The following is a 26324-nucleotide window of genomic DNA, read 5'->3' as shown; positions in this document are numbered from 1 at the left end:
TGCTGATCCCCAAGCCGACCCCCAAAAAGAAACACCGCTGAGTCTGAGTCCAGCTGGGCAGGCAGGTTTTATTCCAGACGCTGGAGAGCAGTGGTTCCCACTCCTCGCCCAGAATGACACTGGGGCGGGGGGGACACGAGCCTGGCTTGGCTGAGCCCGGGTGAGGGGGAGCCATTCAGAGCAGGAAGGGGATGATGGGCATGCGCAGGGGCGGGTAGTCTCGGAACTCCTTCAGGTAGCTGCGGTGCTTGCCCTTGGCCCAGATGGTCATCTGGGTGAAGCCCACCAGGGAGAAGAGGGCCACTGTGGGGTGGAGCAGGGGAGTCAGGGAGGGCTGCACACAGCAGGGACGGGCAGGGCCCCCTGGGGAAGGGGCAGCGGGCTCACCTGGGACACACTGTGTCATGATGGCAAAGCCAATCCAGGACCCCACCTGTGGGCAGAGCAGGCAGGGTGAGGGCGGGCAGGGCTGGGCAGCCCCAGCTGTTCTAGTAAGGGGATGGGACCCACACTCCAGTGCTAGAGGGGCCTGGAGTAAAGGGGGGACTACACGATGAAGCTGCCCCTCAGTCCCCAACAGCCACAAGCCCAGCTGGACACCTCCCAGGCCCCATAGAGGCCACAGTCTCTCCATTTCCAAATGTTCCAAGTTCAAACTGCAGAAGCAGCTACGGAGCCAGGAACCGCCCCCTCCTAGAAGCTAGACCTCCACGTGGGACCCCAAGCCCCAGGAGGGAGAGGAGAGGAGAGGAGGGCAGACCCTCACCTCGTAGGTGTAATTGGGGCAGGACACCAGCAGGAAGAGCCACGTGAAGGGGTTCTTGGTGGGGTATGGGATCTTCCTGGTCTTAGACCCTGGGAGGACAGGACAGGAGTGAGACCCGCTGGCTCAGCCTGCCCAGGTGGCCATCCCCCCTGCCCGGAGCAGGCCACTCACCAGCTGGCCGCAGGTCCCGCAGGGCCATGTGGATGGAGAAGTTGCCGAGCTGGCAGATCTGTTAGAGAAGCAGGGTCAGCTCAGAGCACCCCCCACCCCTGCCGCCCGAACTCCCCGCACCCTGTCATCCGTCCCAGCCTGCTTACCACGAAGATGGCGAGCGCCAGTTTAACCTGCTGAGCTCCGTAAGCTGAAGAGGAAGCAGAGGGGAAGCCCGTGAGGGGAGAGCCTGGGTGAGGGGTGTTCACAGGGGGAGCAAGGTCCAAGGCCACTTACTGGGGGGCGTGTAGAGAGGGTGGTTGATGTAATAGGCCATCCACGCGGCGAAGCCCCAGTAGTAGGTGCAGTTCTGAAAGGGAGCAGGGCCGGGATGGAGCCTGGCCCAGTGGAGGGCAGGACCCAGGTGAGGGGGACCAGGGAGGGTAGGGCCGGGGGTGAAGGGCCTGGACGGGCAGCTGGGGGCTCACCTTGAAGATGTTGCGCAAGGGCATGGTGCCGTGGGAGAAGCGGTGCACGAAGAGCGTCTCCAGCAGGCGCTTGATGTAATGGAATGAGTGGCAGATGCAGGCGAGGCTGGGGGTGAGGGAGCCAGTTCAGCGGGGGCATGTCCAGCAGGCCTTCCCCTCCCCCTGCCACCTCCTCCCACCCGGCCCCACTCACTGTACCACCGTGTGCCGACTGGACGTGAAGTCATATTTGTGGCCATAGATGAAGGGCACCCGGAAGTAGAAGAGCAGATAGATGAAAAGGGGCCCGGCGTACTCTGTCAGGAAGACCTGGGGAGGGGAGAGGTGAGTCACCCCCACGCGGCAGATGGGAGACGAGGCTGCTGAGAGAGGGGGTCTGCACGCACCGTTACCCAGCTGATCTGGGCCCCCAGGTCCCGGAAGTAGAGAGTGGCCGTGGTGCCCACGGGCAGCTTCTGCAGAATGTCCTCATCCTTCAGTGACTTGCCCTCTGCGGAGAGTCGGGCCAGGGCTCAGGGCCTGCCTGGGCCTTCGCCCAGGGCCACCCAGGAGCCCGGGGGCAGCCAAGCAGACAGCTGTACTCACTGGGGTCCAGGCGGAGCGACTGGCGGGCGGGGTACCACTGTGGGTCTGTAGGGAGAGTAGGGTGTCACAGCGCACAGCCTGGCGGGGCCCAGGGTCCCTACAGCTCCTCCGGCCCCCAGGCGAGATCTCTGAAGGCTCCAGGAAGAGCAGGCAAAGCGGGATGTTGTCCTTCCCAAAGCCCAGCAAGGGCGTTCCTGCTGATGGCCACACGGGGGCGGGTGCCCCAGGCAAGCCCAGAGAAGCCTGGGCCACCCTGGGGGCATCTCTGCAGGCCCTTGAGGGAGAGGCATGTAGGACGGGGTCCTACCTAGAGGGCCCTGCCCAGAGGGGTCACGGGGGCAGTGTGGCTGGGCCCTGGACTTACGGGTCTTGGTGAAAAGGTTCTTGATCTCGGCAATGGTGGCTTGGGGCTCCACCTGGGGGAAACAAAGGTCAGGGACAGGTAAGCCGTGGGCGGGGAGCCCAGGACCCAGGGTCCCTCTTGGTGAGGCGGGATGGACTGGGGTCCTAAGCAACTGCTATGGGAGGGGGGAGGGTTGGGGACCAGGCCCCCCAACCCATGTAGCCGACAAGGCAGCCATGGGCCTGAGGGCCATTTTACCCAGGAAGCCAGGTCACCCCCGGACTGGCTGGGAGATGGCGTGAGCATGGGAAGCCAGGCCCACGTCGCCTCTCCTCTCCACCCCCAGCCACAACTCCCCCCAGAGTAAAGGCCCTCAACCTGTTCCAGACCTCCGTGGGATGGGACAAACCGCTTCCCCTGGCCTGGCCTCGGAGTGGGGCCGGTCTCAGGACTCCACCTCCTTCCCAGGCCCCAGAGCCGTGCAGGGTCCACCGAGGCTGCTTCACCTCCTCTCACGCTGGGAGGCCAGCTCCCGACCACACCCAGGGGCCAGGGTGCTCTACCCTGAGGGGCAAGCTGGCTGGGGCAGGCCCAGGGACAGTACCCCTCCTGCACACACTGAAGGGCAGGGGCTGGGCGTCAGGACCCAGGTGGAGGGGCACTCCCATCTCCCTGGGGGCCAGGAGCCCAGCAAGGGGTGGGTCGCAGGCCCAGCACCCTCGGGCTAGCACAGTCTGCACCACGGTCCTACCTTGTCCAGGAAGCACAGCTTCTCCCGCGTCTTTGCATCCAGAATCTCCACCTCAAAGAAGAGAACGGCCTTTTTAGGTTTCTTGATCGTCTTGGGGGGCATGGGCCGGGGGAGTCCATTGAGACCAAAGACAGGGCCAAGGCCCTGGCTGGTCTCGCGGGCCACCACGCTCACGCTCAGGTCCATGCCTGCCCCGCTCTGCCCGCTGCAGCCCGAGGCCCCAGCTGCCGGCCGTCAGCCCCCACCACAGACCTCCCCGCGCGAAGTGCTCTGGGCCAGGCCAGCGAGATCAAATTCTGCCGCGGTGCTGGAAGGGAGCCCGTGCCTGCCTTGGCTCCGCCAGCTTCTGTGCAGATGTAACCCGAGTGGCCCAACAGCCACGGCCCGGCTAAATATAAAAACTGCTCCACACTGAGCCCCCCAGGAGCCACGCCACAGACCTCCTGGGAGGCGGGACCTGGGGGCAGCCCTCCAAGGCCTGAGTTGCCCTGACTGTAAGGCTTTCGAGTGGACACGGACCCCCAACGGCACGGGGGGAAGGGAGATCCCCAGAACAGGCATGGAGGCGCCTCCTGGCCTCCCTGCCCAGTGCAGAGCAAGGGCCAGTCACCAGGAGCAGGGTGAGAGGCCAACGGGCCGCCCAGGCCCCAGCTCAGGCCCACAGTGTTCACTGGGCTTGGAGAAATCCCAGCTATTTCGAGAATCCGCAAGATAGATCATCCATTTCCCCTTCTGAGCTGTAAGAGACACTCTGGATTATTTTCCTTGTGCATTTGTGTTCCCAGGGAGGTGACAGATTCCGGCGTTACTGATGCAGAGAGCCTCTCTCTAAGTGTGGAAAGGGTCAGGAAACCAGGAAGTTTCCAGCAAGCACCCCCAGCCTAGGCCAAGACCTTGGTTCCCACCTCCCCGGCCTCCCTCTCCACCCAATTCTCACTAGGTCCACCCAGACCTTGTTCAAGGCCACCTCCAGGGCAGTCTTCCCACCATGTCAGCCCAACATAGCACCCTCGCCCAGGCCCTGAGCCCCCCAAAGCCCAGGGCAGACAGCCTGGGCACCCCCACACACTCCGCTCTCCCTGAGCCCCAGGCAGTGGTGGGACTGGTGGTGCAAAGGGGCAGTGCTGGGAGGGAAGGAGCCCCCAGGGGGATGTGACCCACCCATCCTATGCGGGTTCGAGAAGGCACCCGGGCCAGCTGTGAATGGTGCAAACTGCTGGTGGAGCTGGAGTGAGGCCCAGTAGGGCCCGAGCCCATCACGTGGGCCTGAGGGCCCCAGTGTAGGGCTTGATGCAGATCTTGCTAGACATGGCGACGTGGCAGGCAGGGCTGGGTCTGACCCCAAGTCAGCCACTGGGCAGCAAGTGCTGAGGACCCTTCCCGCCTGGCAGGCCCTCAGTCAGAGGCAGCATGGAGAAAAGGAGCAGATCTTAGAAGAACCCCAGGGCAGGGCCCCAGACAGGGCTCTCTGAGAGCACGCCCACCCACCTAGGGCCCCCCCCCCGCCAGGAGGAAAGGGCTCCCCTCACACACTCCACCACCAGTGGGAGAGGCAGGGGGCGTGGTGGGCAGCACACAGGACTGAATCCGGCCCTGCCACGCTGTCACTGGGTGACTCCGGGGCTGTCACTTCTGTCTGAGCCTCAGGCCGGAGGCAGGTAGCAAAGTGTGTACCTCGAGGGGCTGGCATGGTACCTGACAGATGGGAAGTGCCCCCAGACCTCAGGCTGTGAGGACAGTCTTGAGGAGACCCCGAGGGCCTGCGATGAAGGGAAGGGGATGGGCCTGGGTTCAGATCCCGGCTCCCCTACCGGCCAGGGGGTCGCTGCAGCACACTGGCCTGTTTGCCCACCTATGCCCCACCCACCCCACGTCATGGACGGAGGGCAGGAGAGAGCCCGGAGCCCAAGAATTCCTGGCTGATGCTACTGTTACCGCGCTAGAGAGCGCGCCTGCTGTCAACCGGGGGCTCTGCATGGCCACGTGGCCTTGGGGGGCAGGTTACTGAACCCCTCTGAGTCACGGGGATAACAAGACCAGACAGAAGGGCCAGAAGCAGGGCGCTGCTCACGCTGCCCCGAGCGTCTGGCCCCAAGGGAACTCTTGGAAGAGGGAAGCAGTACAGGCAGAATGTGCCCGAAAGGGCGAGGAGAGCACGGCCCCGAGCAGGCAAAGGGCCTGCTGCCCTGTGGCTGCAGGTATATTAATAGTTCCTGGGTCCCAGGCGGGCAGTGCCCACATGCCTTCGGAGCTCGTGTGGTCCGCAGGAAGGCTGCACCACGTCTACTGGGAGAGCAGGCCTCCGAGTTCCTGCTGAACCACTCAACAGCTTAAAATACAACCAGCCCCTCTCCCTGCCGGCCAGCTGCTGGGGGAGGGCTGAAACCCTACCCTCTCCCCCCAACCTGGGCACCAGACCAGGACCCAGGAGGAGAGTATGGGCCGTCGGGGCCCCGACTGGCTGCTGGGAAAGGAAGCTGGGCAGCGAGAGGGGGCGGCTGGGACAGGGGCCACCCTCCCAGCAGCCGCCGCTGCAGCTGCTACCGCCGCCACCGCCACCAACGCACCCAGGCCAGCCTGAGGCCGCAGAGGAGCAGCGGCGCCCTCACAGAGGTAAGCCCGGCCCGTGGGGCAGCACTCAAGGCCCCGGGGCCACTGGGGAGTGGGTTGCCCCAGCTCAAGGCCACTGTGACGGGTTTGGTCCTCATTTCCCATTTCCTGTTCCCAAATCTCCACCGCAGGAGAGGTCCGAAAGGCCCTGGGCAGGGCAGGGGGGTGGGGATGCAGTGTGGGGGGAGCCGCAGGACCTCTCTACCATCGTACAACTGCCTGTGCCTCTCTAAATATTTCAGAAAAGTTAAATTTTTAAATTTTAAAAGCCAAGTGGGAAGAAAAAAAAAAATTAAAAATTTTAAAATTTTAAAAAATAAAAAATAAAAAATAAAAAATATATATATATATATATTAGGTGAGAGAAGTCAGGTACAAAGGGGTCACATGTTTATGTGAAATGCCCAGAATAGGTAAATGGAAGGAGACAGAAGGCAGACTGGTGGTTGCCAAGGACGGGGGGAGGGGAAATGGGAGTGTCAACTAACGGGGACCGGGTCTCCTTTTGGGGTGATGAAAAAGTTGTGCAACTAGACAGAGACGGTGGCTGCACAACACTGTGAATTAAATTCACTTTTAAATGGTTAATTTTACGTCATGTGAATTTTACCTCAATAAATCATTTTCTTAAAGGGTGGGGCTAGCAAACCGGTCCCGATTACCCATAAAAAGAAAAGGTCCAGGGGCAGGGAGCAGCAGAGGCTACCCACGCCTCCACCCCACCCGGATGAGGGCCTAAATATGGGGGAGCCCATCATGCACTTCCCAATCTTCAGTCCCTCAGCTTACCCCCTACTCCCCCCTCCGCCCTGCTCTGTGCCCCAGCACACTCCCGTGCCCTACGCTTGTCACACACACTCACACACCCCTGAGCCTGCCCAGGCCTGAGGCCAGCCTGCGGTGGGGGCCCAGGATAGGCGCAGGACTGGGGTGAGGGGCACGGGTGGCTGCGGGGCACAGCCCCAGGCAGGGGTCCCGAGCACAGAGGGGGAGGCAGCAGGCTCAGGCCCCACCCCGAAAGGCAGGCAAGGGACAGGGAGGAGGGAGTGGTGGGACTTTCTCAAGGAGCCGGGGGCAGCTCTTCCTGTCCCCATGGAGGGAAGGGGCTGGGGGGACAAGGGGGCGGTGATCTGTTCGAAGGATGAATGAAGCAAACCCCGTGAGGGTGTCACTGACCTGAAGTCCGGCCACTGGCCACAGGCAGGGGGTGTGGCCCCAAAGCCTCAGGCACAGTGGCCAGAGGACAAGGACAGGCAGGAGCCCTGGCCTGGGGCACAGGAGGGTGGCTCTACGATGACAGTTCCCCAGCCTGGGAGGAATTCTCACCCAGAGGCCCCAGGTTCCGGGGCCCAGCCAAGGACAACTCATGGCAGCACGAGGTCAGGGCTGGGGGGAGAGGGGAGGGCCGGACAAGGGGCAGGGCACAGCCCACCCTGCAGGCTGCAGCCCTGCCCCACCCAGAGCCACTGCCAGGCAGCAGGGCCCACAGGCTTCACTGCCTTCACGGAAATAAAGATGCTGCTGATCAAGGTAGCCATAGTAGAAGGAGGGGTGCCCACTTTCTGTGCACCTGTTTCAAGCTAGCATGGGTGCCCAGAGCCTCAGGTAGACAAGGCTCCTGGGATGGTCCCCACGTGGCAGATGAGGAAACCAGGGCTCAAGAGTAGGAGAGGCTCAGGGCCTTTGCACATGCTGTTCTCACTGCCTGAATCGCTCTCCCCCAGACCCCACAGGGCTCCTCCCTAACCTCGTCAGTGAGGCCCTTCCTGACTGTCAACTTAAAATAGCAACCCAGACATTTACCATCAGCCTCCCAGGGGATGGTCAGCTCCAGAGGGCAGGGACTGTCCTGTCCTCAGTCACTTCCCAGCACCCGGAACAGAGCCTGGCAAGCTGTTCTCCATAAACACCTGCGGGAGGCACCTTGCCCAAGGTCACGTAGGCACCTTGCCTCAAAGTCCCCTCCCCACCAGCCTCTGAGCCAAGGCCTCTCCCTCACTCCTCCTTCACCACACTTGGGGGGATGGGGGCCTGCCCACAACACCAGACCCCAGAGCAGAGGTGGGTGCCCCAGTGCAGGAGCTGCTGCAGGGGGGCTTTCCCTAGCCTGGGCCGGTGGCCTCGCTCCAGGGAAGCCTCTGTGAGGCCTGCAGACACACCCACCCAGCTCCGGTGACCCTGTGCAGCCCAGCATTCTGGCTGCCAGACCCTCCTCCAAGGAGGGGGGCACCACTCACCCACGGAAAGGGTCAGTGATAGGCCAGCTCTGGCTCCTAGGGAACCCTTTCTTCACCAGCATCCCCAGCACAGCAGGGGCTCCACGCTGACAGGCTCCACACACCCTGGGCCCTTGGAAGCGGCAGCAACACAGGCACAGCGGCCCCTCACAAGGAGGCTCTGAGGTCAAAAAGACTCCCCTGTTTCCTGGCTGTGTGGCCCTGGACGAGTAACCCAACCTCTCTGAGCCTCCATTTCCTTATCTACAAAGTGGGCTGCCCCCACCTGCTATCTCACAGGGTTACTGTAAGATTTACAGATAATAACAACCACCATTCCGGTCTGTGTGAGGTCCGGGGTGGGGTGCTAGCGCACAGGGGGTGCCGGAACAGAGAACAGTGGCATGTTCTGCACCAAGAATTGTGGGGGGGGGGCGGTCAGGAGTGGGGAGGATGGCCATTTTAGACACAGTGGTCAGGGAAGGCCTCCCTGAGAAAGTACACAGACATGTCCAGTCTAGAATAATTCTTATAAAGAATAAATGTTATCAGACCGATACTAGCAAAACAGAAGTGGCAGACGCACAGGGAGACAGGCCCCTCCTCCCCAAATCCTCACCACGATCGTGAAGGGGCCCAACCACACCAAGGTCAGAGAGGTGGTGCAAGGAGCTGATGACAGTGAGCCTGAACCCTAACAATAGCAAGACACGTGCGGATGGCAGAGGCTGGGCTGCGGCAAGCGTCCCTACTGTACTTCATCACCACCACAGCCGAGGCGGCAGCCGCCGAGACTGCTCCGCTCTCCACTGCCCCCTTGTGGCCGCGGCCTCTGCTCCCACCAGCTGGAAGGGTGTGCACAGCAGCTGGAGCTCCAGGTGAATGAACCGGGTACATCCGGTGCAGGATGGGATCAAGAGAGTGAACACTAACTCTGGCTCTACCACTCACCAGCCAAGAGGCCTCGGGGAGCCATTGCCTCACACTCCTTCCTTCATTCATTCATCCTTTCCTGCCTCCCCTCTTCCCCTGGGCACTGCAGTGCACAAACCCCTGCCTTCACAGAAGCTGCATTGCAGGCGTGGGCTGGGGGTGGGCAGGGACACACAATAAATAGTGGCATGTTTTGCACCAAGAGTTGTGGAGAAAAAAGAGAAAGGTGGCAGGGGTGGGGTGGGGGAGTATGGCCATTTTAGACAGAGTGGTCAAGGAAGGCCTCCCTGAGGAAGGGGCATCTAAACAAAGGCCAGTGGAACTGAGGGAACAAGTCATGCATACATCCAGGGGAAATGCGTTCCAGGCAGAGGGAACAGCCACTGCAAAGGCCCTGAGACTGGACTGTGCCTGGCGTGTTTAAGCAGCAGGCCAGTGTGGCAGGAGCAGAGTGTGGAGGGGGACAGCGGGAAGACACAAACAGGGAAGTGACGGGGCAGATCCTGCAGGGGGACTGTGGGCACAGGGAGGACTCTGGCTTTTACGCTCAGTGAGGTGGGAGCCATGGAGGGTTCTTGAGCAGAGGAAGGATGTGACCTGACTCAGCTGTTCCTAGACAACCCCGTGGGAAGTGGGAGACCAGGGCAGAAGCAATGATGAGGGCAGGAGTAGGGAGATGGCCACGGAGGGGGTGAGAAGTGGACAGACTATGAAGATGGAAGTGACCAGATGTGCTGATGGTTTGGATGTGGGGATGGGGGGCGGGGGTGGGTCTGAGGTTCTGACCTGAGCCTCAGAAGGGAGAAGCACTAAGTAGGAGGGCGGCGGGAAGGGCAGGCACCGCCTGAGCCCAGGCTGGAAGTCTGCAACTGCTGCTCTACTCTGTGGGAGCCACTGCACAGGCAGGGCACCCGGGGCCCAGGCACCAGTGCCCAGAAGGCCTCCCAAGCCAGGAGCCTGGGCCCCTCTCAAGCTTCAGTTTCCCCATTTTCATAAACACAGCCAGGCCCAGTGTTCCTCAGGCCCCTCCCACCTGTAAACAAGACGCAGTGGCCTCATGGCAGAGTCTACATCCCAGGGCCTGGGACAGGGGCGGGCACAGGCCTGAGAGTCAGCTTGGACTCCTGGGCACCCTCATCACCTCCCGCTTCCGTGCGTCCTAAGATGGAACCTGCCCAGTGGGTATGGGTTAGAACCGCAGCTGCTTCTCAAATGCCTCTCCTCACCCTCTCCTTTCAATCCCCACGGCAGCCGAGGGAGCTGGAGCCGTTAACTCCATTTCACAGATGGGGAAGCTGAGTTCCAAGGGGTGAGGAGTGCACCCAGCTCACGCAGCAGTAAACTCCTGAGCCCAGACCCCCACCACACACCGGCCTCTGGGGCGGCACCCCCAGCCAGCTCGCGCCCCGCAGAGGCCCCCATGCAGTGAGGGTGCAGTACAGCACACCCGGCCTGGAGCAGGCTCGCTGGGACCCCACGAGGTCTGCCTGCCAGAAAAGGGCTCTTCAACCAGGGTGCCTTGTGCCGGACAGCCTGGCACAACCCAGTCAGTGCCTGCAGGGGAGTGTGGGCTCTGGTGGGTGACATCTCCCGAGGCGGGGGCACAAGAGGCCTAGGTGTGGGTAGAAGCCCGGCTCAGTGCAACCTAGAAATCCAGGCAAAGATGCAGAGGGCCCAACAGGTCCTTCAGCCGGCCGACCTGGGCACTCTCGGCCCCCAGAGCGCCCACACGGGGCACAAGGGCTGCCGCACCCAGAGGATGGAGGCCTGGCCCTGAGCAGCACATGCCAGACTGGCTCACCCACTTCACAAATGCAGAGGCTTGAGCGTGTTCACCTACACTCAGCAGCTCAGCCCTTTCGGCTCCCTCTCCCTTCCACTTTCCAGAAATATCGAAGTCACACTACTCGTGCCAGGGTAGCTGAGAAGACCTTGGGCTCAGCTGCCAGGAAGCCAGCACAGGCCACACCTGCTCGGCCAGAAATACCTCCTTCCCCAGTGGCCTCACTCATGACCCCATTTCTCCTGGGGGGATTGCACAGCCTCCCTGAGGTGCCACAGTGGTTGGGGGGGGGGGGGGGAATGTTGCCCAGGGTAGAAAGGGCAGAGAGAGACTGACCACCCACTCCCAGGTCCTCAACCAGCCGGCTCCTGCCTCCCACCCCTGGTAGCCAGAGGAGAAGTGGCAGGGTCTGAATGCCAGTGTCCCTCGGCTCTGGGATCCGGGGGCAGAAGCTGGCAGAGCTCCAGGCAGCCCAGTAGCATCCAGCCTTGAAGGACATTCTTCGGGTGCTCGGGTGCCCCGGCTGGTTGCTGCGACCACAGAAGGCCCAGGATGAAGGAGATGCTGGGCCAACACAGCAGGACTCTGGGTCTTGGGCCTGAGGGGGCCATGCTCTTTGACCAGCTGTTTGCTGGTGCCCACAGCCCACGCACCTCCCTGGGCAGTTACCGGCCTCTGGGGCCTCCAGGGGGCGCTGTCCTGGACAGAGCTGCGCTGCAAGGGCCTATTCCATTGGAAGTGCCGTCACTAGCATCGTCTATCAGATGCTTACTTTGTGCCAAGAACTGTGCTAAGACCTTTACCTGCACAAGTCACCTAGCCTCACCTGGGCCTGTAAGCTAAGGACTGTGACCCCAGTTAGGTGGCTCGGAAAACCAGGGCTCGGAGACTAGGGGGCCCTTGCCCAGGGCACGCAGCCCAGGGAAGCACCAGAGCCAGCACCGACCCCGCCTACCTGGGCCCAAAGACTCCACTGCTCAGCATCACAAAGCAATACCTCCTCCACTCTGGAGAACAGGGCCAAATGCTAACAGAAAAAAAAAGCAGGAACAAACCCTGGACCCAATTATCTGGAAGGCAGCCCCTCCCCCACTTCCCTGCTGACATTACAACTCCAGCACACCTAGTCTCCAGAGGTCTGGACAATGCAGAACATGTCACCTCCACAAGGAGCGCCCTTGGGAGGCTAAGCCTGCTTGTCCCCCGGCCCCAGCCTCCCTTGGCCCCAGCAGAGTCAGGCCATACCAAGGGCGAAAGCCCTGTCACCCCGATACCACCCAGAGGGCCTCAGGCAAGATCAGGAGCTCTCTCGACACTTCCTGCATGGTTTCCTGCCCCAGGCTAAAGCCACCAACGAGCCTGGAAAACCAATGCCATGGTGGTGGGGGGGGGGTCCCCAACACTGAGCGAGAGGCAGTGCTGCAGAGGCCAAAGGCAGACCAACCTCCCTGCCTGAGCCCTGTCTTCTCCATCTGTTAAATGGGAATGTTTGTAAGAGGACCTGACAGAGATGATTCCCGTGGCGGATGTGGCTAAGAACCCCGCCTAGTGGTCCTGAACCCTGCCTGCTTATGAAACCCACCGGAAGAGCCCTGGCCTGGACAACTCAGACAAGGAAATCGGGATCTCTGATGGAGGGCCAGGCACCCACAGCTTCAAAAGCTCCCAGGTGACAGATGGAGGCGGCCAACTCAACCCGGACTGCCTTCCTCAAACAGGGTCCTGCCCTTTGCATGATGCCCAAAACCCTTACCACATCTGACTGACACTGACTGACGTGCCCTCCCAGACCCTTCCAGTGGAGCCTCAGCCAACCCCCTTGGTCGCTCTCTACCCCTTCCCTGCTCCCTTCCCCAGCACCAGCAAGCAGGGTGCCAGCAGCCAGCCTGCACCAGCTCACGCTGGCCTGTTAGATTTGCATGGTTACCCCACCTTACAGACGAGGCAGCCAAGGCTCAGGAGCCCCAAGGACACATGAGTTACAAGCTCCAGGGGCAGGGCCCTGCCTGCTTTTGCTCCTTAGAACTGAACGCTCTTCCTCCAGGGCTGCCCCTAGCCCCAGACCCCCGGAAGATGGCCCAGATCTGCACCCCTGCACCCCTGGCCGGGTCAAGGTTGGTGACCACATCTGGTCTCTCTCCATCTCTGGGCAGGAAGGCACTGTCAAAGCTGGAAGAGGTGGTGAGGCTGAGCTCTGCGGACACAGGCTGACCGAAGCAGCAGAAGGCGCTCATCCAGGCCGACCGACGCCCAGCGTGCCCAGCCCAGGTGCAGCAGGCAGGTCAGTCTACACCGGGGGAGTGCCACTTGCATGACAGCCCAGTCTGGGACCCAGGCGGCCAGCCTTATACCCGCAGCAGCAGCTACTAACTCCTGCATGCTCACAACGTGCAGGCAGGGAGGCAAGTCCTCGACACAAATTATCTCCTTTACTATTAATCCCCTTTTCCAGGTGAGGGCACTGAGGCTCACTCATTCACTGCATAAATAGTGACTGAATACCTACTACATGCCAGGCACTGTGAAGGACTCTGGGGGTTCAGCCCTGGAAGGAGAGAAAAAAATCCTTGCCCATATGGAACTGACAATTTCGCAGAGAACAAAGACGATAAAATAGTTACACGTGATATGTGCCATGGGAAAAACAAATCAGGAAAAGGGGACAGGGAGGGACAGGTGAAGGGAGCTGGCAGTTTCGTGTAAAGTGGTCAAGAAAGGCCTCCCTGAGGGGATGTTGAGCCAAGCCCTGAAGGCAGTTAAGGAAAGGGCAGTTGAGAGATCTGAGAGCATGTAGGCAGAGGAATGGCCTGTGCAAAGGCCCTGGGGTGCAGCATGCTTGGTGTGCTCAAGCAACAGAGCCAAGGCCCCCGTGGCTGGGGTCAGGGTGGGTAGGAAGAAAGAAGGAGGTGAGGGCAGGGAGGTGATGGGTCATACAGGGTCTCCTGGGCCAGGTGAGGACTGTGGCTTCTACTCTGAGTGAGGTGGGAGCCACAGAGGGTTCTGGGCAGAGGAGGGATGTGACCTGGCTTGGGTTCTTAAAGGATCCCTCTGGACTATAGGGGAATAAGGGTGGAAGCAGGAACACCAATAAGAAGTTACCAAGACAGGGGCTTCCCTGGTGGTACAGTGGTTGAGAATCCACCTGTCAATGCAGAAGACACAGGTTCGAGCCCTGGTCCGGGAAGATCCCACATGCCACGGAGCAACGAAGCCCGTGCGCCACAATTACTGAGCCTGCACTCTAGAGCCCGTGAGCCACAACTACTGAAGCCTGCGCTCCTAGAGCCCGTGCTCCGCAACAAGAGAAGCCACCACAATGAGAAGCCCGTGCACCGCAACGAAGAGTAGCCCCCACTCTCGCCGCAACTAGAGAAAAGCCCGCGCACAGCAACGAAGACCCAACGCAGCCATAAATAATTAAATAAATAAATTTATTTATTTTTTTTAAAAGAAGTTATCAAGATAAAGGATGGCTTAGACCAAGGGGTCAGCAAACTGTGGCCTACAGGCCAAATCTGGGCCACCACCTGTTTTGGTACAAGCTAAGACGGTTTTTACATTTTTAAACAGTTGGAAAAAATCGGAAGCCTATTTTATGGCACATAGGAATCATACAGAATTCAAATTTCAGCATCCACAAAGTTGCATTGGAACACGGTCATGCTCTCTGGTTGACATATTGTCTAGGGCTGCTTTTGTGACAGCGGCAGAGTTGAGAAGCTGTCACAGAGATTGTATGGCCTGCAAAGCCTAAGATATTTATTATCTGGCCCTTCACGGGTCAAGCCTGCCAATCCCTGGCCCGGGCCAGGTGATGGCAGCAGTACTGATAAGAAGTGGTTGTATGCCACATGTATTTTGAAGGCAGAGATACAGGATTTGCTGACTTCTGGACATGAGGTGTGAGGGAAAGAGCTGAGTCAAACAGCCTGGGGCCTGGTGATGAGAAGACTGCAACTGCCATTAACTGGCAGGGGTTGGAGGGGGGCAGCAGCACAGGTTGGTGGTGGGGAATCCAGCCTCAGTTTTGGACATGTTAAGTCTGAAATGCCCACTGAACATCCCCAAAGAGATCCAGCTCACTGAAAAACACCACTCCTCCTCCCTGGGATCACATCAAAATATCTGGAAGCGAGCAAACTCAGCACTCTTAGAACCCTTTTTGGTCATGTATCCCTAAAATAATTTTGCAAATTGCATGTCCCCCCCCCCCCACCAAAAGATTTTTAAGTTGACACCTAATATTTTTTACCTGAGCTTGAAGAGTTGCAAAAGATGTCACTTCTGGCCAAGTGTAGATATTGCAAATTTTATGTAAACATTTACAGGGCCCTGTTAAATCTCACCAGAGTCTAAATACTTGAGTAATATCATACCTACCATCATTCCTTTAAAAGGAAAAAGCTATAAACAAGCTCTTTAATATTTGCTCCTTTTTCACCTTGAAGTTGAATTCTGTTCCTGTTCCCCTCCCCCATGGAATTTTATCCAAATACACGCTTGTGATTGAGGGTTATTACTGAGTATCCTACCTATTCCTCAAATTGAAATTAAATTTCTTAAAAACATTTTCATGAGCTAAGGCTTTAAGTGTAAAGAGAAAATCCTTCAGGATGAGTTATCATTACAATATCAGCTAAACATACATCATAAACATAAATCATAAATCATCAACAACTGTTACTAAACATTAACCATAAACAGTAAGTTACTGGCACTGCTTCTCTCAATGGCATGGAGGCACCCTTTTTCACAATTAGTTCATGGAGCCAAGGTGAATATTTCTTATTGCTAGAATGAGCTACAGCTTTTATTCTGACATTTCTTTATTTTCTAAGTAAACACTAAGAAACCCAGTTCACATAAATAAGCAGATGAGAATGGACAGAGTTTTGTTAAAGCAAAAAAAAAAAAAAAAAAAAACAAATCCCAATTCTGGGAACTCCTTCCGAGTTACTGGCCCAAAGTCTCACAGTGGTCTAGTATCAAAAATATCTGTAAGGATCTTCCAGCTGCCTAGCCCATTAGGCACCACTCCACTGTTTTTCTGAAAGCAGTGACTTGTGACCTGGTCCCCAGGGCCTGGTGTTGCTCACTTGCTCACCCCCATGCAGGTCCCCAAGAGCATGAAGCGTGGCAGGCATTACCCAGTCAGGGTGGGAGACCCAGACCCCACCTCCCAGTCCAGTCTCGGGCCCAGGGGCCACCTTCCAAGGCTCTACATGGCCCAGAGGAGCTTTGAGCAAGCCCATCAAACCTTCTAGGACATAAGCCAGAGGGCTCTACCCAAGGATGGCTGCGGCCACCTACTGCACAGCAATCCTGTTCCCTGTACTCCCCTGAGACGCCAGGCCCAGGCCAGGGAACTCACAGAGCCCTGGAAACAGTGTCCGGGGCCCAAGCAGAGCTAGGATGTGCTTGCTACACAGAGACCTGCAAAGGACTCAACCACATGTGGAGGGCATCTGGAACCCCCCCAAGAGCCTTTTCCGCTGACTGAGAAGTTCCTGTTCTTCATCTGCTGAGCAAACTGAGCCCTTGATATGCCAGGCCTGTGCTAGGGGCTGGGCTCGATGATGAACAGAAAGACCTAGGTGTGACAGCAGCATGCTGGGCGGTGATCCAGGTGCTGGGATACAATGGCCAAGCCACCCCCCCCCCCCACCCCGCCGCCCGACTGGGCCTGCTCACGCTCAAGGGGAACATGGGCAAAGAATCTGTTACGTAACATGAGGTCAGGGTGTACCAGTTGCTGGAAGAAAAGAGCTGGGCAGGGAGCCCAGAGGGCCACAGGAGGTGGTCAGGAAAGGCCTCTCTAAGGAAATGCGATCTGAGCCAGCATGCGGCTCCCTGAGGAAAGTGCAGAAGCCCTGAGGCAGCACAAAGCTTGGCAGGGCTCAGGAACATCAAAAGACTGGAGCACAGCGTACTTGAGGGCACGCAGCTGTGGAGGAAGCCGGAGTGGAGGCCAAGACAAGTACTTTGGGTTTGCCCTGCCTGTATGTGTAGGTCTCTAACAGGCAAGCACACAATCACTAGATCCACGTCAGGGTGACAGAGGAGAACCTCACACAAACAGCTATCAGAAGGTACTAAGTGCTACGCGGAGAACCAAAACAGGAGGAGTGACAGGGTGACAAGTGTGGCCTGAGTGGGTCAGAGGGAGCCCTTCAGAGGAGGTGACATTCGAGCTGAGACCTGAATGACGGGATTCGCTGACAGGACGAGGAGAGCCACCTCTCCAGAAACTGTCCCAGCACTGGGATTTCCCCGGGCTCAACCCCAGCCCGTCCTCTGTGGATCCCACCTCCAGCCAGGGGATTCCGTGAGACCTGATGCTCTGCAGTGGAGAGGATTCAACAATACACTGTTTCAGACTCTACATATCTCCCCAAGAATTCTGCTATTACCCTCACGCACAAAGAGACACGCTCCCTCAACCCCACCTCCTGAGAAGCAGCAATTCGGCAACTCCCCCAGCCCACCCTTCTCCTTCTGAGTTACCTTCTTGAGGCGTCCTGGGAGACAGCTTCTCCTCACAAGACTGCAAGCTGCAGCTCTTGGACCCCCTCAAGTTCAGCCTGCTTCCTGCTGCTCTATAAAGCCCCAAATGCTAGGGTTAAATTGCCCTCCCTGCCAGCTTGAGAGATCCACTCCCACCCTGAGGACAGGCGCCGTTCCCTCAGGCCCAGTTCCCACACAACCAGCACGGTCCCCAGCCAGTGCTCCCTGGTCCTTTTAAAGAGGAAAAAAAGAATTCAGAAGGCCCTGGGGGATGGCACAAACCCTGCAGTCTCCCGGGCTGCCTGAATGGCCCATGAGTTCTGCTTACATAAGAGCCTCGTTCGAGCAGGGACAGGGCTGTGCCAGCCTGCCAATCCCCACAAGCTACTGAGAGGCCCTTTATCCCCCAGAGGGCTGGGAGACGCTCGTGGCCCATCTCTAACTAACCATGGGACTGGGGGGGTGGGTGAGCCCCAAACACCACCCACAGCGCACTTGTCAGTAATGAGCACTCCCCCTCATGTTTACATAACACACACCGTAGTGGGAGGGCCCCCCCCCCAAGGACTTAGCAATAAACTGCCCTCTGAAAGTTAAACTTTTAGGTAAAATAAACAGGAAAAAGAAACTTCCATCACCATTGGGACAAAGTCCACAGGTGTCTGGGTGTCTACAAAGGCTTGCCTTGGCCAGCCAACCACGGAGTCTGGCCTCCAGGCCTCTGCACAAGCTGTTCTCCTCCCTTCCCGGAAGACCTCCTCTTTCAGGCCTCGGCTCAGATGAAGACACCCTGAGGGCAGAGGCTGTGGTTCGTTCAGCCCAGTATTCCTGGCGTATGACAGGTATAGAGAAAAAAATATGTATATATGTTGGAAGGAATGAACTAATAAATAGACGATGGACTGGAAAATAGGTGAGCAGAGCCCACCACGGAAGAGTGCCCAGACCAGCAGAACCTGCCAGCAACCTGTGCAACAATGACGGGCAGGCCCACGTGCAGTCTTGGAGGCTCCTGTCTCAGCATGCCCAGGTTCCAGAAAGAGGGGAACACGACACTTGTGGCCAGGGTGGACCCAGGGCTTACGACCACCCCGTAAAGCCAACTCCCCTAGGTTGGGACCACTAAGGACGGGTCGCACGGGGCCACCCGAGCCCAACACATGCAACACTGGACTCACCCGGGTCCCTGCAGCAGGCCCCCACTCACCCTTCTACTACTCCCTGTGAGCCTGACCACAGGGAGAAGATGCATTCATCTACCCATTCGGAAGCTGCAGGAACAAGACACCAAGAGCCCCTGCCCTCAGGGAGCTCACAATCTGTCCGGGTAGAAAGACCATCAAGTTCCCAAATGAAAACACAACCACAGCCCAAGGAGGGCCAGAGGAGAGGAACAGAGTGCAGGGGTCACGCTCCAGACAGGATGGTCAAGGAAGGCCTCTCTGAACGACGCTGAAGCTGAGCTCTCAATAACAAGAAGGGAGCAGGGACTTCCCTGGTGGTCCAGTGGTTGAGAATCCGCCTTCCAATGCAGGCAGCGCGGGTTCGATCCTTGGTCAGGGAACTAAGATCCCACGTGCCACAGGGCAACTAAGCCTGCACGTCGCAACTACTGAGTCCGCACACTCTGGAACCCATGGGCCACAACTAGAGAGAAGCGCACGCACCGCAATAAAAGATCCCACGTCCCACAAATGAGACCCAGTGCGGCCAAAAATAATAAATAAATAAATATTTTTTTAAAAAAGACAAAAAAACAAGAAGGGAGCAGGCATGGGAAAAAACAGAGGGAAGATCACTTCTGGCTGAGGGAAGAGCCTATGCATAGGGCAGGGATGTAGATGTGGATGTCTGAGACAAAAGCAGTACAGCAACGAGTGAGCAGAGCAGGGGGCAGAGGAGGACCAGAAGACTCTGAGGGGAGTGTTTTCAGGCGCAGAGTGCTAAGATCCTCCCCCCTACACGGGAGAGACCCTCTGGCTGCTGCTGGGTGGGGAACACAGGCAGGAGGGGCAAGAACTGAAGCGGTGCACTGGTGAGTACGAAGGCTGTGACAGGCATCAGAAGACCAGGCCCACTTTGAGCACCTGCCTCTTGGAACGGTTCTTTGTCACAAAAGTTAAAAAGTGGGTTCTGGGGAGTTCCCTGGTGGCCTAGTGATTAGGATTCGGCACTCTCACTGCGGAGGCCCGGGTTCGATCTCTGGTTGAGGAACCATCCCGCATGCCACACAGCACAGCCAAAATACAAAAAAGAAAAAGGTGGGTTCTGACTGGGGTTTGACTTCGCTGAGGGTCATCTCATAGAGGAGGACGGAGCAGATCATCCCAAAATGTGACTTTAGTGTATGTGATATCAGAACTGATCTTTGGCATCTGGGTTTCTTTCTCCATCTTCTGGGCATACTGTTTAGCAAGAATCCATCTCCGTGGGCCTTGTTCACTGACAAGTCATGATGCGTTCAAAACAGGCCACATGCAGGGCTTCCCTGGTGGCTCAGGGGTTAAGAATCCACCTGCCAATGCACAGGACATGGGTTTGAGCCCTGGTCTGGGATGATCCCACATGCCGCACAGCAAATAAGCCCGTGCACCACAACTACTGAGCCTACGCTCTACGGCCCGCGAGCTACAACTACTGAGCCTGCACTCCACAACTACCGAAGCCCACGCGCCTAGAGCCCGTGCTCTGCAACAAGAGAAGCCACCACAATGAGAAGCCCGTGCACCGCAACAAAGAGTAGCCCCCGCTCACTGCAACTAGAGGAAGCCCGCACACAGCAATGAAGACCCAACGCAGCCAAAAATAAAATAAATTAATTAATTAAAAAAAAAAAAAAAAAAGAGGACACATGCAGAAAGCATTTCAGGTGGCATCACTGATGCAGATCTGTCTTTATCCACCTAACCATTTGTCCTTATCCGCCTAATGATTTGTACCTTGACTATGGGCCAGGAAGTGTGCTGGGCACTTCACACTCCCCAGTGGCCCTCCGAGACAGGTGTCTTTATCCTGGCTTCATGGATGAGAAAACTGAACTGTCCCGAGACAGTTGAGAAACTGTCCCAAGAGCAGACCCGGTGGCTTCCAAAGGCCAAGGCCACTCGGCCACACTTCATTCCTTCCTCAGGGCATGAATGCCTGGGCCAACCCACAGTGAAGCCCACTTTGAATCTAGCAGAACCCAGGCTCTGCCGCTCACTAGCTGTGTGACCTTGGGTACATCTTTTCACTCCTCCCTCAGGGCATGAATGCCTGGGCCAACCCACAGTGAAGCCCACTTTGAATCTAGCAGAACCCAGGCTCTGCCGCTCACTAGCTGTGTGACCTTGGGTACATCTCTTCACTCCTCTGGGCCCTGGTTTCCCCATCTGTCAAATAGGGATAAGAGGACTTTCCCTGGTGGTGCAGTGGTTGAGAATCCGCCTGCCAATGCAGGGGACACGGGTTCGATCCCTGGTCCGGGAAGATCCCACATGCCAGGGAGCAACTAAGCCCGTGCGCCACAACTACTGAAGCCTGCGCTCTAGAGCCTGCAAGCCACGACTACTGAGCCCACGCGCCTAGAGCCCGTGCTCCGCAACAAGAGAAGCCACCACAATGAGAAGCCCGCGCGCCGCAACGAAGAGCAGCCCCCGCTCGCCGCAACTAGAGAAAGCCCATGCGCAGCGACGAAGACCCAATGCAGCCAAAAATAAATAAATAAGTTTAAAATTAAAACAAAAAAATAGGGATAAGAATAGTACCAACTTCATAGGTTTACTGTGAGGGGTAAATGAGTTAATTGATAAAAAGCACTTAGAGTGAGCACTGTATCAGTAGTGGCTTTCATCATGATGCTCTGGCTGTGCCCAGGTATTAAAACATCCTCAGCTGCCACTGTCCATATCAGCAAGAGGGTGTTAAGACCTCGCCTGAACTTGACCAACCAACCCAAGGTCTCGGGCTTTTCTCATCCTCATCCAGCCAAGCCTGTCAGTGAAAGTACAGGGTTTCCCAACCAAACTCAACTGCGTTAACAAGAGAGGTAGTCTTTGGGGAGCACGGTCCCCACCCCCCCACGCAGGGCTGTCAACTCTCCACCTTTTTCGCTCCTCAGGAACCAGTTATTCAAGAGGCTCCGCTAGGCTCAGGGTTCCCCGTCCCCACCCCAGTGCCCCACCAGTGGGCTCCAACAGCTGCCCCGCCCTGCACCCGCCCAGCCACACCCAGCACTCAGCTTCTCCCGCCCACCTCCTCCACCCAGGCCCCGCCAGCCACTGGAGTCAGGCAAACCGGAGGCCAAGGCCCAGCTCCACTGCTTCCTGGCTCTGTGACCTTGAGCAGCTTAACCGACTTCTCTGAGCCTCAGTTGCCTTACCTGTCAAGTAGGAGTTAACACTGGTGCCCACCGGATCCGGTGTTCACAGGACTCAATAAACTCTGGTCGCTGTTATTACCAGCACCGCCAGCATCACCAGCAATGCCGCGGCTCTGGCTCTTCTACGGATGAGGAATCAGACAGACCTGGGTCTGGATCCTGTCTCCACTATGATGTAATCTTGGACACGTTCCTTCACCATTCTGAGCCTCCGGCTCTTTATCCACAAAACAGAGAGACAAGGAGTACCCCCACCTCTCAGGGTTTTCGGAAGGACACGAGAAATGTGACCTGTCGCTGGTATTATTATCCAGCAACAAAAAGTAACCCAGAAAGAGGGGGATCAAAACCGGGCCCCCATCCTGCCTGCAAATGCAAAACCAATCTCAAAAGCGTTTTCTGAAGGTCTGTTGGATGCAGCCTGCAGAAAGGTGTGAGTGAAGAGATCAAGCAAGCCCCATCTCAGAGCACAACACTTTCCTGCAAACAGGCACCAAATTTAAGTGCAAAAGTCAGAAAAGTCAGAGACCAGCATATTAAAACAGCGCTTGATGGCCAAAAAAACAATCCAAATTATCCCTCACCTTCTACTTCAGAAGGACACAAGAATTCAGAAGAAAAAAGTATAGGAAACAGCAGACACTTAGGATGCCACCTCCCAGGTTAAACAGATATTTATATTTTACTCTATTTACATCAGATTCCTTTAAAAAAAAAAAAAAATAGCTGAAGCCTTCCCTATGCCTTTTCCTCCCCCTCCATCTCTCCCCAAGCAACGGTTCCTCTAACTACTGTGTAATTCCCATACACTTCTCATCTCATATTACAATGTATCCTTTAAATAGGTATACGTCCATAAACAACACACATAAGTCTCGTTTGGTATGTTTTTTAAATTTATAAAATCTTTTGCTATTTGCTTTTTTTCCACTCTATGGGATGCTTGGAGACTTATTAAAGGACCAGGTAAATCAAACTAGATTGTTTTTCATATAATGGAATCGTGCACAACAGTTAAAATAAATGAAACAGAGCTACATGTAGCACCTCTCCTTTTATGCATACCCCTTGATGATGTATTTCCAGCAATTTCATAATGTTCTTTATTGCTGGCCTTTGCTGTCACAATTAAACAGATTTTGCTCCAAGGAGCTCAGAGAGATTAAGTAACCTGCCCTGGGTCACAGTTATTTAGTGAGTGGCAGAGCCAGGCCTGTCCAAAGCCCATGCACCTATGGCACCATTACACATGAGTCTACGTTCTCCTTAATTTTCACCTTCCACCCAGTTTTCCGGCTCTGAACAATTGCCTCTTGACCAGAACTCTTGCTTCCAGAACTTTCGCATACTTATTCCTGTGGAGAAAACTGAAGCAAGAACCATATTGGTCGAGGATTATTCACAAGATGAGAACCAATAGAGCCACCCTTTTTTTGGGGGGGAGGGGGTGGAAGATCCTAAATGGGGCAGTGGGGACCCCATGAGGGTGAGGCTGCCTTGCCTTGGGAACCCAGCTGTGGGAAATGGGCAGTGACCTGGGCCCAAGGAGGCTGAGAGGGACTGATCATTCCAGGAATTAACAGACTCACAAGATACAGCAACTATTCTTGAGCTGCTACTGGGATCGTTACTTTGACCTCTCATCTGCAATGGCAAAACAAAATTTAAAAAAAAAAAAAAAATCCTATAGCCTCGGATAAGCAGTTTCCTTATCGACCTTGCTCTGATCCCAAGACAATCCCAAGGCCTGGTCTGCCTTCCAAGGAACTGCTTCAGCCAAGGCCAGAGAGCGACATGTTCTACCTGCTTTGTCTCAATTAGGCCACTGAAGGGACACATCGTCCTCTCAGACCATAGAAGGGAGAATGGCAGTGTCAGCAAACTTATCACAGCAGCAGCAAATCTCCCCTCCAGCTGGAATCCTACCTGCCAAAAACATCAGACATCAACCCTCACTAACTCACTGTGTCCCTGAGCAAGTCCTGCACCGTTCTCAGCAGCATCTCTATCGCCTGTAAATTACACGTCATAATCTCCAAGGTCTCTCTCAGAGTCAAAAGGGTCTTTTTGGTGGGTGTTAATCACTCAGTGGATAGGGGGTCACTTGGGGGTGGAAGGATGGACTTAGTCCCAAACAGAAATACCTTCTTTGCTATGGATAACTGAAACCTTTTCTCCAACTGTTAAATGTGAGGGAAAGAATCTCTGCTATTTTTATTAATCTGCAACAAACATCCAGAGCTGATCGGCCTTAACACAACACTGTAAGACAACTATACCCCAATAATAATTAAAAAAAAAAAAAAAGCTGATCGGCGTGCTGTGCAAAGTGGTCTGGGAGACAACTGCTCCTCCTGTACAGAAACTCTGTAGCTATCACCTCAGTGCTTACTTGGCAAAAGTTAGCAGAGAATGATAACAGAGAACACAGCAAATTAACAATTTTATTTTCTTTCTCCAAGGTCACTTTGAACAGTGGGTTGGAAGCGCCTCCCTCCTTCTGGGAGGGAAAGGGTTTGAGTAAGGTAGAGCATGTCCTCCAATCCAAGCCATGGGCCTCAGGCTGTGCCCAGCTTCCCGGAACAAAAGTGCCCACCCCAAGGGTCCTCTGGGGCCTACTTTATCTGCCTGCCAACTAGCAAAACTAACTCCATTTTGTAAAAGGCCACACGTATCTTCCATCCTGCATTTTTCAAACTGAATGTGGCTTTTTCTCCAGGGTTACAGAGGCTTTGAGAGGGAAAACTGTATTAGGAGAACGTTATTAGAAGAACTTCGATCTAAAATCATAAAGTTGAATGAAGTATGAGATTATTGAATGCTACCTCCTCATTTTTGAGCCATGTCAAAAATGATTAAGGACTTCTGGGTTAAAGGTTTCAAAATATTCTGGGTAAATTACCGCCAAAAGTAATAACAATAATAGTAGTAGTAGTAGTAGTAGTAGTAAAGGGGGTGGGCAGAAGCAGTGGTATTCCACTCGTGAATAAAAACAAGAAATCTCTCCTTGTACTTACATGAGCCACCTAACATGATCAAATTCACAGAGACAGAAAGTAGAATGACAGTTGCCAGAGGCTGGGCAGAGAAGAGAAGGGGGGGTAGTGTTTAACAAGTACAGAGTTTCAGTTATGCAAGATGAAAAGAACAGAGTTCTGGAGATGGATGGTGGTTACAGCTGCACAACAATGTGAACGTACTTAATGCCACTGAACTGTACTTTTAAAAATGGTTAAGGTAAATTTTATGTGTATTTTACCACAATTTTTTTAATTGGGGAAGGGAAAAAAAAAAAACAAGAAACCTCTCAACCTGCTCATTCTCATTTGGGGACCGGCATGGCATAATGGTTAGCAACTGAGACTCTGGAGTCCTGAGTTTCTCTCTCTGTTCTGCATTTACTAGCTCAGGACCTTTGAGCAAGTCATCTGACATCTCTGAGACTGTTTCTCCATCTACAAAAACAAGAATAATTAATAGTCTCCTACCTCACAGGCGTGTGAAGATAAGAAAACAAGGTAACAGGATCTCACGAGCACAAAAGTAAGCACTCTTTACATTATCCTTATTAATTTATTAATAAATTAGTTTATTATTTAATGTTGCTTATAAGTCAGCAATAATTAATTAAATTATTAACACTATATTATCAGCTAGGTCGATAAGTGCATCAGAACACTTCGTTTTAAGGGAAAGAGGCCCGAGTTAGGAGTCAGAAGACCTGGACTTCAAGACTGGCTGTGGGTGTGAGATTTCTCCTCGGTGACACGCAGGGGTTGACTGAGATGATCTCTTATATTAACAGAAAACAAAGATCAGCTTTGCTGGTCGGCGGGAGCCAGCACTGGAGCTACACCTTCACCGCCTAAGCCCCTCAGGGAGACGTCCCGGGCGAGGACGGGATCCAAAGGTCAAGCTTCTCCGGGCTGATTGCAAAGCCCCTTCCAAAGCCCGAGACAGAGGCAGGGTGCAAGGTTTGTGCAAGACACCCTCAGACTGGAAGCAAGGGTTCCACACCCTCGCTCCTCCCCTTCCAAAGTCTGCAACTCATCCCGCAGGGGGAGCTGCAAGGAACCTGTAAGCTTCCCAGGTCCTGCAGAAACCCCAAGAAAAGGCAACCCCAAACTAGCCTGGGTTGCAGAATTAGAAGTACCTCCCCCGCATATGCGCACTGCGATTTACGAGTGGCTCCGGGGCACAACGCGCGCCTACTGCGCCTGCGCCTCCCGGCTCGGCACAGGGCGAGAAAGCGGGTTGCGGGGGTGGGGGGGTCCCGTCGTCTCACGAAGGAAAAAATGGGTCTGCAGCGGTCGCTCGGCCCCCGTTTCTTCGTTTCTTACCTCAGAGTGCTTCATGGCTCCCTCACACGGCGGCTACTGCTCCTGCTGCTGCAGCTACCTGCGCGCGACACTGCAAGGGATACCTCACGCGCTCACGACCTCCCCGCGAGACTAACCACGGCTCCGCGTCCGCCCCGCTCCTCCCTGCGGCGCGCGCCCCTCCAGCCAATCAGCGCACGGGGCGCCCACTTCGCCCTCGCCCGGCAGGGCAGGTCTGAACGAGAAATAGCCGCTCTCGCCACGGGGCTAGCCAATCAGCTTGCGGGACCCACCGAGGAGGCGGAGCGCGGGCAAGAGGGAGGGGGACGGTAGAAAGAAGGGACTTGGCTACCCACCAATCAAAGGGGGCCTCCGCGCCGCGAGCCCCCCCCTTGCCCCGCCCCTTGGTGGCGTCGCTGTGGAAACCAAGGGAAGCGAATGTTACTGCAAGGCGGAGGGGAGGGAGCTAGCAGTTGAGTGACAGAGAAGGCAGCATCCACGTGGTGGGCAGCTCGA

The 26324-nt window shown here is 56.0% G+C and overlaps 1 protein-coding gene across 1 annotated transcript; it reads right to left on the bottom strand.

The window, feature by feature from the left end:
- Nucleotides 1–48: 48 nt before the first annotated feature.
- On the bottom strand, nucleotides 49–25987 carry TECR (trans-2,3-enoyl-CoA reductase). The gene is made up of 13 exons (XM_059918325.1): nucleotides 25830–25987; nucleotides 3084–3134; nucleotides 2354–2405; nucleotides 1990–2034; nucleotides 1791–1894; nucleotides 1598–1713; nucleotides 1405–1510; nucleotides 1214–1286; nucleotides 1084–1127; nucleotides 938–995; nucleotides 767–855; nucleotides 388–433; nucleotides 49–303 (listed from the first exon to the last, which is right to left on the bottom strand). Exons 1-13 carry the CDS (start codon nucleotides 25842–25844, stop codon nucleotides 176–178), a joined length of 927 nt encoding a protein of 308 aa, XP_059774308.1. The 5' UTR covers nucleotides 25845–25987; the 3' UTR covers nucleotides 49–175.
- Between the last annotated feature and the right edge of the window lie 337 nt (nucleotides 25988–26324).

Source organism: Balaenoptera ricei, chromosome 3 (genome assembly GCF_028023285.1).
Source record: "Balaenoptera ricei isolate mBalRic1 chromosome 3, mBalRic1.hap2, whole genome shotgun sequence".
NCBI lineage: Eukaryota > Metazoa > Chordata > Mammalia > Artiodactyla > Balaenopteridae > Balaenoptera > Balaenoptera ricei.
Note: the sequence above shows the minus strand (reverse complement) of the source record. Positions and strands in the feature narration are given on the sequence as shown.